This window comes from Acipenser ruthenus, chromosome 3 (genome assembly GCF_902713425.1).
Source record: "Acipenser ruthenus chromosome 3, fAciRut3.2 maternal haplotype, whole genome shotgun sequence".
NCBI lineage: Eukaryota > Metazoa > Chordata > Actinopteri > Acipenseriformes > Acipenseridae > Acipenser > Acipenser ruthenus.
In genome coordinates, this window is record NC_081191.1 from 12,527,147 (window position 1) to 12,542,150 (window position 15,004).

General features: G+C 36.0%; 1 protein-coding gene across 7 annotated transcripts in view; it reads right to left on the bottom strand.

The window, feature by feature from the left end:
- The window catches only part of LOC117435622 (A-kinase anchor protein 9-like), a 102,953-nt gene that overhangs the window by 86,225 nt on the left and 1,724 nt on the right, over positions 1-15,004 (bottom strand). For all 7 annotated transcript variants that reach the window (XM_059012563.1, XM_059012562.1, XM_059012564.1 and 4 more), the window contains exons 3-4: positions 9,414-9,662; positions 1,788-1,832 (exon numbers count right to left, since the gene is read on the bottom strand). In XM_059012563.1, coding sequence (XP_058868546.1) covers positions 1,788-1,832; positions 9,414-9,662 — 294 coding nt within the window. The remainder of the gene's footprint in view (positions 1-1,787; positions 1,833-9,413; positions 9,663-15,004) is intronic.

A 15,004-nucleotide genomic window follows, 5' to 3' on the forward strand; every position in this document is an offset into this window, starting at 1 on the left:
TTAAACTTGTGGAAAACCTCTAACAATATTTACTCCACCAATTAACCAATTAAGAGAAGATGAGCAGAAAATGTAAAATGTGTAACTGCAAATTAATAAATAAACAAGTAAATAAATAAATAAAATGAATAAAGTATTATTCAAGATGCATTTTATTTAGGGAATTTAAAAACAAACTATTATATTATTATGCTATCTCACAATAATTCATACAACAATATCACTTATGTGTTACTGTTTAATCACTTATGTGTTACTGTTTAATAATATTTCCTCCTTATAGGTGGGGTAAATTCTGGGAGGAGGGGGTAGATACTGGAAGATATCAGAATCTACCCCGGGGTAGATTCCAGAAACTAGGGGGTATAATATGGGAGGTTACACTGGGATACAGCTAAGGTAAAGTAATGTGCGTCTTGTAAACACTGCAGCATGTTCTGTAACACTTCAGACGTTCTATTATGCATCATTCAATATATTTTATCATCTAATACCTTCAAATGAAATCATTGATATTTGTTGTAAAAATATGCCCAAATAAAACCAGCACTGACCCTTTTTTTGGCTTTTTTAAATGGCTGATCTTTTTTATGGGTGTTTTTTTACATATGCCGTAAATTGTTTTGGTCACATAAATGAAACAAACAGACAGCTGGAAGAATTTCTCCAAACTTGCATTTCCAAATCTGTACCTACGCAAGATCTGAGGACACCGTTATCTGACTACAAGACTGTGGTGAGGCCAGCACAGTTGCTTTTGGACAGGAACCAGCCTTAGGTAAAAACAACATGACTGACACATTCTGTACCATCAGTTCCAGACACGGGATATAAAGAATAAGGAAGCAGCAGAGTACAATATTGTTCTATTGAGCTGGGGCTTTAATGCCCATAAAAAAGGTGATATAATTACCTTGTATAAACTGGCATATATGAAACTAAATCTGGAATGTTTATTAGTGTTTATTTTATTATAGTCCAGCCTTTATAGGTAGTCCTTTTTATTTAAAGACATCTACGGTACTGCATAAGAGTCATAAGTGTTCTCAATGCTTTATGAACCCATTACTCTTATTACCACATTTACGAAGCTCGTTTAGAATAGTAATGTATTTCATATTTAAAAGAGAGAGAAATGTTTGAAGACAAAGTCTACATGCCAAACATTAGAACCAAAACACAACCGTGAATCATGCCTGTACAAACAAAGAGTAGACTATACAGATAATTGTCTTCACACAATCTTAAGTAAATGACCCTATACAAGAGCAAAAGTAGGATAATAAAGAGACGATGTAAAATTATTTTTTTAACAACAACAAATATAAGTGTGCCCTTTTTAACATTAAACATCTGCTTCGCTATCCTGGTTCAATAATTTAACATTACTAAAATATAGTATTATATAAATAGTATTAAATAAAAATAGTATGATTACATTAGTTTTATTTATTATTTAATTATCTTAACCTTTACCTTATCAATACTAACAGTTATTATTGAAAAACCAAAATTACAACTAACATTAATTACTAAGTATGGTAATTCCAGTAAAATGATTGCACAGAAAGCATGACCAAATGAAGCTCATCTAAACCTAAATATCTGCTTTAATGTAATCTAATGTTGTTGAAGCGGACACTCTGGGATCCTTCAAGAAGCTGCTTGATGAGATTCTGGGATCAATAAGCTACTAACAACCAAACGAGCAAGATGGGCTGAATGGCCTCCTCTCGTTTGTAAACTTTCTTATGTTCTTCTTCTTATGTTCTTATGTAATTTCTTACCTCAGACGTGTAGTCATCTGCTGTAGTAGAAACTTCACTTTCAGGCTAAAATATAAAAAGAAGAAAAGAAGAGTCACATGCATGGTATAAAAAAATCATTATCGGCAATTTGATGTGGGAAAACACATAACTACAATGTTAGGGGCTGTGCAGTGGCTTGTAGAAGAATAGATCAATTATGTCAATGTCGAATGATGTCTGCAGAACTGACCTACATAATGAAGATACTTCTAAGAATGCTTTTCTGTGTAACCAAGTAATATTGTTTCTGTTTTCTACAGCTAGTTATTGTCCAATTTCTACGCAATTGCCCACAAGACCACTTTTTTTTTTTTACAAAACACATCAACATCCCAACGTGAGTACCAGTATTTGGTCTAGATGGGTAAGCTAAATTATAAAATGTTTTTGGCTGGCTTATTCCAATAGAGAATTACAAGCAAACACAAAACTGTGGGTTTGAAAGAATCAGGTAACTTCATAAATACTTCTAGTGGTTGCTCATAACATGCCAAAATAAGTTATCTGTAAATCCACCTTTTTGTTCTCTAAAGAACATGATTCAAGTGGATAATAGTCCAGTTTTAAGGAGTTCATCGACCTCGTTACCTTGTGAATATCACTAGAGCACATTTCATCAAACCCCAATCACTGATCTGCCCTGGACTCAAACTTGCCTGTCAAATCAGAACTCAAAGATACACCATCACAATCAAGTCAGTTTCATTTTCTATCTATTATACTGTATTAAAATAAAATTAATTCATTTGATTCCAAATCTGGACCTCACCCTCCACCATTATTATCCTCTCAAGCAATATTATGTAGGCTTGATTACAAACATTACTGTAGACGTTCTTCATCAATGACTATTTTATTTATCAGCCAATAGACCTACTCTTTTATATTACAGCACAATCCACGATTGTTGCCTAAAATGATTCTTAAGGGACAGCTGCTGGAAGAGTATTTTTTTTCCTGATGTGTTTGGTGTGCATTTTGTACCATGTCAGTAAACTTGCATTTTGTTTCTAATGAGCTGTGTAATATCCAGTGGTGTAGTCATAAATCTTGAAGTACCAGAACACCACTTAAAATATAGATTTTTCTAAAACAAATTATATAGGTAATGCATGTGTCTCGCATGCAACTTTTAGGCTACTCCCCCAGTCAGTGCTGCCAGATTGGCGTTTTTCCAGCCAAATTTGGCTTGTTTTGAAAGCATCCATTGGGTTAATGTTGTCTTTGATGGTTTGGTTATTTTTTTCGCTATTCTTATCATGCATATTTTTTTTCCTCTATTCCTTTCGATTAAGTCATCACCAGCGCAGAACTTCAAATCACCACAATGCCCTGTAGTATTAGTATTTCATATCCTCCTCCTGTCTTTTTTCTGTAGCTCTGCACCCAATAAAATTACGAATTGCACAAACGCTCAGTTATTTTTTTATACGTCACCAATTTAAGAACTGTATCAGTACAATTAATTGTTTTTGTTTTTGAAAAGTATTTTTAAAAGACTATCTGCTGACAGTTCTGGACAATTTCATTGTAAGCTACATTCTGAATATTTTTTTTCCTGGATCAGATCAGATTTTTCCTGCAAGTTGTGAGAAAAAAACAAGCAAAGCATTACTTGTTTTATAACAGTATAGCACTACTTGTCAGTGTTTTTTTTTTTTTTTTAAATAAATGTGTAACACTTATTTATGCTTTTGTAATGTATATTAAATTATTATTATTATTATTTATTTCTTAGCAGACGCCCTTATCCAGGGCGACTTACAATTGTTACAAGATATCACATTATTTTTACATACAATTACCCATTTATACAGTTGGGTTTTTACTGGAGCAATCTAGGTAAAGTACCTTGCTCAAGGGTACAGCAGCAGTGTCCCCCCACCTGGGATTGAACCCACGACCCTCCGGTCAAGAGTCCAGAGCCCTAACCACTACTCCACACTGCTGCCCTTAAATGTTAAAAGCAAGGGCAGAATGAACGACTGCAATCCCCAGGTCTCTGTGACCGATGTACAAAGCAGCTTTAACCCATGTTTATGGCCACAGTCGTAGGATGCACTTTTGCTGTCTTCGTCAGCATTTTTACTAAAAGAATTGTTAACCTTCTTATAGTCCCATAGTTTGTAATGGAAGTCCCTAATGTTCTCTTCATTGCATCACAAGGACGACTAACTGAATCAGACGTTTGTGCCGGAGATTTGACTCTGCAAACATTGAAAATATGAGCTGGTTATAACTTAGAGACTCAGATTCCGAGTGTACCATCAAAACTGGTATGCAAGGAATCAGACACTGATTCTTTTGTTACTAGTGCATATTCAATGGAAAGACTAATTTGATTTCCTGACAGAAAATAGATTGCTTCAATGATGCCCAAGCACCAACATCAGAGCAGTCAGGCACTATATAAGCATTTTCATAACAACATTTTCATAAATGTCCTTAGTTAATTCTTAAGTCAAGGTTTTGCCTATAGAAAAAAGTACCAAAACGGTGTTCCGGCTCAACTACACCACTGGTAATATCCTTCTAAACAAGACACAGCTATAATCTAAAAACCTTGAAAAACAGGTCAATTAAAAACAGATATTTAGAAGAATCTTGTAGAATTTGTTCAACTTGCATTCAAGTGCCTTACAATGGAGCATTTTAATGCGCCTCCCCAGCAACCTGCACAGCAATTGGCAAAATACAGCGGAATTCAATTTCAGGCCTTGACCGATTCAACATTTTATATGCTCTCTTTATAAAATGCTATTGAGACACTAATGCTTTGTAATACAACATAAAACATGAAACAGCATCCATTACCAACATATCATGTTTATTTCACAGATTCCCAGAGTCCTAATTGCTGCAGTTCAAAAAGGTTAATTAAAATGTACCTAAAGGCATGCCCCTAACAAAAAAAAAACCTGCTAAATCATAAACACAATCCAAGGGTAAAATAATCAAAGCCCTTTCAATGTGTAAGCAGCAGGGAGTATGTAACACAGCAGGGAGTAATGTATGTAGTACAGTAACTAAGCGACAACCATTGGTATGTTCTGCTCTACCCATTTTCTATGTTGCCTCGATGTTTTCCCTTGTTTGGAAAAGATGTGTTTGTTGTAAAAGACAAACCACTTTCACTCTCTATTTCCATGAGTCCTCAGTGCATTTCCAACCCCCCCCCCCCCCCCCCATTTACCACATGTTTTATGCAGATAACATTTTATAGTAAAGATCTTAGGTTCCTATACATTGATCATAAGCTTCATAAGGTAAAAATACATGAAAACATTTTTTAAACCTGAAATGATTCCTGTCTTAAAAAAAAAAAAGGCAAAAACAGAAAATCCTAATCTGTGATTTACAGAACATACTATAATCTTCACCCATTAGCTTTCTCAAGTTTTCACACTTTGCCAAAATGGAACCTCAAATGATGTAGCAGTAGATGCGTTCTTTTTTCCCCCCAATCCTGGCAATGTATATAGTATGAGATCATTAAGAAGAAAAAAAAAAAGATGATTTCAACCACTAAGCGATCCAAAAACAGTGGATTCTTTGACTTTGCTGGACCATATCCCTCAGTTTTCAAGACAGCAAATATAATTAATTCCCTATGTGTATTAAGGTTAACAAAAAAGCTCTAGCGTATGTCTCGACAATAAAATCAAAACAAACAGTAAGTGAAATATTCAGCATTTTCTATTTGTTTTAATCTGCAATAGTCTGGTCCTTTTCCTGAAACCTTTACAAAAGTAGCTATTAGCAACAGCATAATTTTCCTCTAATTTTGCATCCTGTTTTACTTTAAACATACCCTTTGATGTTGTAAAGCAAGTGAAGTTGTTGTTCTTTGTAGCATATAAATATTAATCTGTTTAATACAAGTTGCAAAAAAATACATTTGTATTTATCTGTTTTGGTAAGCAATTAGCCTCTATATTCTAAAATGTTATATGAATTATTCAGGATAAATATTTAGCCACAGAACCTTGTATTTCCAAATAATAATAATAATAATAATAATAATAATAATAATAATAATAATAATAATAATAATAACACTATGTAACACAATTTTTGTTCCTGGGTAGTAAGTGTTATTTCTTATTGCTTATGCCTCAAAAGTATAGAAAATGGCTATTATTCCCCACAAACTTTGCTTTTGTGACCAGGACAGTGATATTTTGAAATTGACCTATTTCCAATGAGAAAACGGGCGAATTTGTGTCTTTTCGTTCACATAAAGTCAGAAAAAAACAACATATGAATCCAAATTAACATGTATTTATACTAAAGTAATACAAAAATGACTACAAAAGATTTAGAAGTGAGTAGTTTTTCGAGATTTACGATTATACTGTAAATCACTTTCACGAATCAGCCCCCAAATGTAGTCTCCCATCATGTTCTCGTTATACTGTCCTTGGTAGCGGCATTCAAAGTCCAGTATATCCTGGTGGAAACGCTCGCCTTGCTCCTCCGAGTACGCTCCCATGTTCTCCTTGAATTTATCAAGATGAGCATCAAGGATATGGACTTTGAGGGACATCCTACAGCCCATTGTGCCGTAGTTCTTCACCCGAGTCTCAACCAGCTCCACATAGTTCTTGGCCTTGTGATTGCCCAGGAAGCCCCGAACCACTGCGACAAAGCTGTTCCAAGCTGCTTTCCCCTTACTAGTGAGCTTCTTGGGGAATTCATTGCACTCCAGGATCTTCTTTATCTGTGGTCTGACGAAGACACCGGCTTTGACCTTTGCCTCAGACAGCTTAGGGAAGAAGTCTTGAAGGTACTTGAAGGCTGCCGACTCCTTATCTAGAGCTCTGACAAATTGTTTCATAAGGCCCAATTTGATGTGCAGTGGTGGCATCAGCACCTTCCGGGGGTCCCAGCCGTACTCATCATACTTCAAGGCGTCCAGCAAGGTCTTGATGCTGTTGTAATCCTGTTTGAGGTGCACCGAGTGAGCCAGGGGAAGAGACAGGTACTTGTTACCATTATGCAGCAGCACGGCTTTGAGGCTCCTGGATGAGCTGTCAATGAAGGACAGTATAACGAGAACATGATGGGAGACTACATTTGGGGGCTGATTCGTGAAAGTGATTTACAGTATAATCGTAAATCTCGAAAACCTACTCACTTCTAAATCTTTTGTAGTCATTTTTGTATTTCTTTAGTATAAATACATGTTAATTTGGATTCATATGTTGTTTTTTTCTGACTTTATGTGAACGAAGACACACAAATTTGCCCGTTTTCTCATTGGAAATAGGTAAATTTCAAAATATATCTGTCCTGGTCACAAAAGCAAAGTTTGTGGGGAATAATAGCCATTTTCTATACTTTTGAGGCATAAGCAATTAGGAAATAACACTTACTACCCAGGAACCAAAAAAAAAAAAAAAAATGTGTTACACAGTGTAATAATAATAATACAGTGACCGTTGCTGAATAGTTGCGCTGTTTGAGTTGTGAGTAATTTTCTCCACTCGTGTAACACATATGGGGCTGCGCGTTCATGTACCTTTATTATTCTACTTTATTATTTTTATTTACCAGTCCACAATGTGTTTAGCTGTAATTAGATTAGTCTCTACTCTCTGCCTGAGTGAATGACTGACAGTCTATTGTTTTCAATCAGCCTTTTGAAGGTTGGCACCTGCTTGCCAGCTGCGCTGCTTTGGTCAGTCAATTAACATCGGGACTAGTGAAAATAAATACCAGAGACCGTGGAGTTTTACAACGCAACAAAATATGGAGTTGATGTTTTGGATCAGATGGCATGGAAGTATTCTGTGAAAGCTGGCTCCCGCTGGTTGCCTGTTCAGGTGTTTTACAATGTATTGGACCTAGCAGCCGTCAACTCCTGGGTACTTTACAAAGAATGCACGGAGAAGAATTTAACAAGGAGAGATTATATTTTACAGTTAGCACAGGAACTTTGCAAGATGCTCTTGGAACACAGGGAGACTGCCAATCGTGTACCCACAGCTGAAGCTGGCAACCCCGCCGAGAGCCGCAAGAGATGCCAATGCCAGGTTGGCAAGTGCAACAAAAATAAAACTTCGGACATCTGTGCCCTGTGCAGAACGGCGGTGTGTGGAAAGTGCACTGCACGTGTGGAGAAGCGAATTATCTGTGTTGATTGTGAACAATCTTAGACTCAAGGTACAGGAATACCCTTTTGTCCAAAAAAAGCAGAAAAGAAGAAAAATAAATCAGACTTTTTTTATAACTTCTTGTGCAGCTGCGCTTCTGTAAAAAGTTTTCTTCTAAGTTTATTTATCTACATAAGTTGCTTTTGCGCATCTGATAAACCGATTTCTGTTGAAAAGGTAAAAATGTATTGCCATCGTTTCAGTTTTATAAATATGTTTGTGTAAACCGATGTCTGTTCAGATGTTTATTTATTTACATTTTATTGTTTTGATTTGTAAAATAAACATATATATATATATATATATATATATATATATATATATATATATATATATATATATATATATATATATATATAATGTGCTTCGGTTGTTCAGATGTTTAAGTGACGTACGCAATAAAAAAAAACAAAAAAAAAACAACTAATTACATCCGACTGTTTCTCCTATCGTTATACTATTTACAGTGTTTGGAATACGAGTATATCTCTGGGTCTTCTAGTGTTAAAAATAAATTAACCATACTGTTCGGAAATTAACCAATTAATTATTTCCTGAACGGCGCCTCATAGGTCTGCCTTTCAAACTTGTATTCAATTTTAATGATCTATTCTACTTCTGATTATTTTCTGAAGATTTTTTTTTGGCTAAATAATTAACAGCCTCTGCAGAGCCATTAGTGGAGGGATTAAAAGTCAGGGCATGTATAAAATCCAAACAATAAACGAGACAGCAAATCAAACTCTTAAACGGTTTCTTTTTCATTTAGCCACTAAATGTCTGCATTTCAAGAACTATTGCTGTTCTGGCTATAACAGCTATGTATTTAAGAAAAAAGTCTACTGACAACAGTCTTCAATTAAAATATGTACCTAAGAAAATGTGGTATTTAAAAGCCATGTCCTGTCCACTTGGAATGTTCTGTCTCAACAACTACAAGGTCTTTATTTATTCCAGTATGACATTTGATTTGTATTTTTACTATAGCTAAACAGCTTTGTTTTAAAGGCTTTTGTTTTCCATCTAGAATGTCCTTGTTGCTGATTTATGAAAGTTATTAAACAGCACAAATATCTTTTTTCCAAGGACAGAGGAAATAGGTTTGTTATTACATTTTTTGGAAAATTAACATTCACTGGCTAACAGAATTAAAATAAAGGACTTAAAAAGGGGATCATGACACACACTAAACAATGCTCCAACAGAAATCAAAAAATAAAAACCAGTGCAATAATATTTCAATCACTATATTGCTGTACATTGTACTTCCTATTGCTTTTAGCAAATACCAGATCTTAAAGCTACTGTATTAAATATCAAGAAGTGAAAAATGATGCAACACTGCAGTATGACTTAGATAGACAAAAGTATGCATTTCAGTTTCCATTTGAAAAAGCTTGGCTTTTGATTGTTCATTGTTAACAATAACCAATACACATAAGGAGCCTACCTCTATGGTATAGGTCTGATCCTGCTTGATGGTGTCCCCACTTCGTAACGTCCTGGATATGGTGAATTCAGCAGAATTCGCAGAGGCTCCCCTCCCTGTGCTCTGTTCGGTTGGATCCTCACCCACTGATTGGTCATGATCCGGCCCATCTTGTGCATTCACCCCTTCTCTAGTGCCTGGTGACTTTTTTTTCTTTTTCTGTTTTTTCTGCCCATCTGCCTGTGCCTTCCTCTGCCTGTATTCAGCCAGCTGTAAAACACACACATTCATTGCAAGTGCACTATTTTATTATAAAAGGATTGAAGCAGCTACTTCTAAAATAATTCCAACCAAAAAAAAACCAAAAAAAAACTTACTACTCTGCTATTTCTAGATAATATAAACAGGGAAAAACAATGTAGCATCTTACACCCAGAGGGATGATCCCTATTATTTTCAAAAGTGAGAACAAGTACAGTACACTTAAAACCTTCACTCATTAAACTCTGCTGTATTCCTCTCTCTCTCTCTCATATATATATATATATATATATATATATATATATATATATATATATATATATATATATACACAGTACTGTGCAAAAGTTTTAGGCAGGTGTGAAAAAAAACTGTAAAGTAAGAATGCTTTCAAAAATAGACATGTTAATAGTTTATATTTATCAATTAACAAAATGCAAAGTGAGTGAACAGAAGAAAAATCTACATCAAATCAATATTTGGTGTGACCACCCTTTGCCTTCAAAACAGCATCAATTCTTCTAGGTACACTTGCACACAGTTTTTGAAGGAACTCGGCAGGTAGGTTGGCCCAAACATCTTGGAGAACTAACCACAGTTCTTCTGTGGATTTAGGCAGCCTCAGTTGCTTCTCTCTCTTCATGTAATCCCAGACAGACTCGATGATGTTGAGATCAGGGCTCTGTGGGGGCCATACCATCACTTCCAGGACTCCTTGTTCTTCTTTACGCTGAAGATAGTTCTTAATGACTTTCGCTGTATGTTTGGGGTCGTTGTCATGCTGCAGAATAAATTTGGGGCCAATCAGATGCCTCCCTGATGGTATTGCATGATGGATAAGTATCTGCCTGTACTTCTCAGCATTGAGGAGACCATTAATTCTGACCAAATCCCCAACTCCATTTGCAGAAATGCAACCCCAAACTTGCAAGGAACCTCCACCATGCTTCACTGTTGCCTGCAGACACTCATTCGTGTACCGCTCTCCAGCCCTTCGGCAAACAAACTGCCTTCTGCTACAGCAAAATATTTCAAATTTTGACTCATCAGTCCAGAGCACCTGCTGCCATTTTACTGCACCCCAGTTCCTGTGTTTTCGTGCATAGTTGAGTCGCTTGGCCTTGTTTCCACGTCGGAGGTATGGCTTTTTGGCCGCAAGTCTTCCATGAAGGCCACTTCTGACCAGACTTCTCCGGACAGTAGATGGGTGTACCAGGGTCCCACTGTTTTCTGCCAATTCTGAGCTGATGGCACTGCTGGACATCTTCCGATTGCAAAGGGAAGTAAGCATGATGTGTCTTTCATCTGCTGCAGTAAGTTTCCTTGGCCGACCACTGCGTCTACGGTCCTCAACGTTGCCCGTTTCTTTGTGCTTCTTCAAAAGAGCTTGGTCAGCACATCTGGAAACCCCTATCTGCCTTGAAATTTCTGCCTGGGAGAGACCTTGCTGATGCAGTATAACTACCTTGTGTCTTGTTGCTGTGCTCAGTCTTGCCATGGTGTATGACTTTTGACAGTAAACTGTCTTCAGCAACCTCACCTTGTTAGCTGAGTTTGGCTGTTCCTCATCCAGTTTTATTCCTCCTACAGAGCTGTTTCTGTTTCAGTTAATGATTGTGTTTCAACCTACATATTGAATTGATGATCATTAGCACCTGTTTGATATAATTGTTTAATCATACACCTGACTATATGCCTACAAAATCCCTGACTTTGTGCAAGTGTACCTAGAAGAATTGATGCAGTTTTGAAGGCAAAGGGTGGTCACACCAGATATGGATTTGATTTAGATTTTTCTTCTGTTCACTCACTTTGCATTTAGTTAATTGATAAATATAATCTATTAACATGTCTATTTTTGAAAGCATTCTTACTTTACAGCATTTTTTCACACCTGCCTAAACTTTTGCACAGTACTGTGTGTATATATATATATATATATATATATATATATATATAAATCACACACAATTTTGCTGCTTCTGAAAGGACACACAAATTATAAAAAACGTAAATAGTAAAATCATGATAATGAAAGCCAGTTATGAAAAAGAATACTTACTGTTACGCTACACAATTTTGTAAAATTCATACGAAACATTGCTAGTCGCTTTTAAGACGCTCATTATATCTGCCTAAATGTCTCCTTCCCACTGTATCCCACACTAATCTTTTAAACACCACTAAAGGGATTAATTTTAAAACTTTTAGGCCCAAATATCCACTTACTGCAGTGTACTGCAAATTGTAGTTAGTTAAAACTCTCTGGTGGTAATTTCCGGCCATTAAAAAGAAAAAAAGTTACCGGGCAGTATTTAACATTTATAAAACTACTGCCTGGTTATTTTACCGGCCAGTAATGGGTTTAGATGCGATTTACCGTCACGGATTGTTAGAGAGATTTTATCTAGCAAATTGTCAGAGGTATACAAATGAGCTGTGTCCCCTACTTAAGACATCAATGGCATATACTGTCTGTTTACACCGTCACGTTGTGGCTATGAGACATGTCTGAAGACAGACAGGTTGTCCGAAATATCAAGATTAAGAAAAATAAATGAATAAATAAATAAATAATTTAATAAAATAAATAATACATTACGCACACACACACATTTACAGTGCTTAGTTTATTTTACATGTTAAGTAATTGTGCTGAAAAAGCACCAATGTATTATCTGTACACATTCCAGAATGTAAAAATATAAATCTGTACAGTAAGTATATACATCACAGTAGTAAAATCAAATGACTACCTAGCACATTATTTTACTTTAGCCTATAGGCTATCAGTAAAACAAAATAAATAAGTCAATAAAACATTGTTAAATTGAAACTAAATGATTTTAGCGAATTCTTTTACCGTAGCCTACCCAGTACACAATAAACACAAAACAGATCACGGTGCTGCATTGACACGTTATGCTGTTATACAGTACCTCACACATTCTGCATGCACTTTACAGAAATAAATCATTTTTAAATGTACATAGAAGACTTTGCAGTGTAGGGGTGGTTACAAGTAAAACACATAGCATACCTTCTACTTTTGTCTTCTGTTGGAGTCAAACTCTCTTTTCTTTGCAAAAAGCAATGAAAGACTTCAAATTCAGAATACTGTAGTCCACATCTTGCGTTTCAAACCACTGGAGTCCAGCAGTATTTCTGAAAGCCTATTGCCCTTTTCCAACCGATCAATCGCAGATCGTTTAAACTCTGTAGAGTATGAGTTTATGTGCCCTCTATTAATCATGTTCTTAATTGTAGCGATTTAATAGCTACTTGTATCAGTTCTTGGGTTTATTTTCATCCAATCTTTGGTGTCAGTACAACAGCAATTTTTTTTCAGTGGGTCTCTCTTTGGATCATGCAGTTCCTAGTGTTATACTAAATTAGTTATGATTGGGGGACATATGTTGTATCAGGAATATCAGAACACACAGCAAAACGGTGAAAACTTACATTCACTCCCCTGTCATCAGCAGTATTCAAAGTAATTGTCAATGCAGATCAGCTGTTTGGAAATACAAGGTTCTGTGGCTAAAAATATTTTGCAGGAGATAGCTGATCAGGTTAATGCGGTTGGTCCTTTAAAAAGGGCGATCTAGAGGGGTAAACTTCTTGAAACGTACCAATATCAAGTCCCTGTGTCCCAAATATAAAATCTATCAGACTATAAGCCTTTGCAAAGCACTCCAAGCACGGAGTGTGCAGCTGATCCAATTTACATTAACACCCGCCTACAATATTCAGGTTCACATGCAATAAATAACTTTTAAATCGCACTGCCGTGATTTACAACCTTACACAAGCGGTATCTTGCTATGTTGGTTTGACGGCTACTGTTAGGGACAGCACTGGGTTCTCAAACAATGTTGAACAATGCTATGACGAGGATCCTTTGTCATGTTTCAGTTTATTGTGGACGTCATATGGCAATTTATGTTCTTTGTAATTCTGTGTTTAATATACAGAAACCACAGTGTCAGTCATAGCAGTGATGTCAAGGTAGAAAATAAAAATATATTCATCCTTTAGTCCAATATACAGTATATCTATCTATCTATCTAATCGATCTATCTATATATACACACAGTATACACACAGACGCACAAACAATATCACACAGAAATAGTATGTTCGTTACATTTGAAGGGCATGGTATATGTGTGCATAGTGTATTAAATATATATGTTGCAGTACATGTATTGCAAACGTGCATCCCAAATAATTGCACGCCATCTTCATTATAAGGCAACGCTCTGTTAGAAAAATCTCTGTTGACAGGCTAATACACTGTTACTATTGTACACAGTAATACAGTATGTGTTGTCTCCCAGCCAAAGGAACTCTAACCTTCTAACATAATTGCTTGAACTAATCCGGTAATGTGTTGACTCCTGCACAAGAATACCCCAGCCTTTCCAAATGAGGATGGATTCTTTAATCTTTTGGAGGGGTGACAAAATTATAGATCTAATTATTGTGCATTGCAATAGGATCAGTCTCCCATCCAGTTACTCTCATCAATTAAATGTTTTTTTTGCATAAATAAACAGTATAGTTTTCTTTTATTTCTTTCAAGACCTAAATAATGTGAGTTGGAACCCCAGTACATATTGGAAACATTAACAAACCCTTAAAATCCATTAGCTGTACTGCAGCAATCCTACTGTATTATGCAACTTGTACTGTTTTAGGGATACACTGCACCATTCAAAAATTGTGCATCAAATTTCGTCAGGCTGCACTGTGTTGTGATCACAATATATTCTGTATGAAGCAGGTTTAATCTGAAATTATACAGTACAGATTTTAAATTCACATCCTAGCAACTGGAGCTGTCAAACCCACAGTCACAAATCACTGAATATTGTACCAAAAACACTTGATATAAACATTTGCCCATCAAGGTAAATACCTTTTAAAAGTTTTTGTTCATGAAAGTGAACATTCAGTGGCATCCGTTACTTCACAGCTGTCCTAGCAATCAGCAACTAGGGTACCTGCCGTCATATAGCCTAAACACATAGGGTAGTCCCTTGCCAGCATCAAAATATAACATGTAAAGCTAGCCCTCCTTCTGTATGTGTACATTATCTGTCTGCAATGCTCAGTGATGTGTGTCCCCCAACCCACCTACCTCCAACTAAAATAGAGAGCAATGCTTACACAGTTAAAAAATGGATGCAAAGCATGCAACAACAATTCACAAAGGGACAATACTGTATTGCCTGTGTAATTATAAGGTTTTATGTAACTGTATGCAAATCCACAGAATTTCCAGGAGAAATGTAGGTTGCCTTTTGGAAATGATGGATACAACGCATACAACTCGGAGACAACTTTGA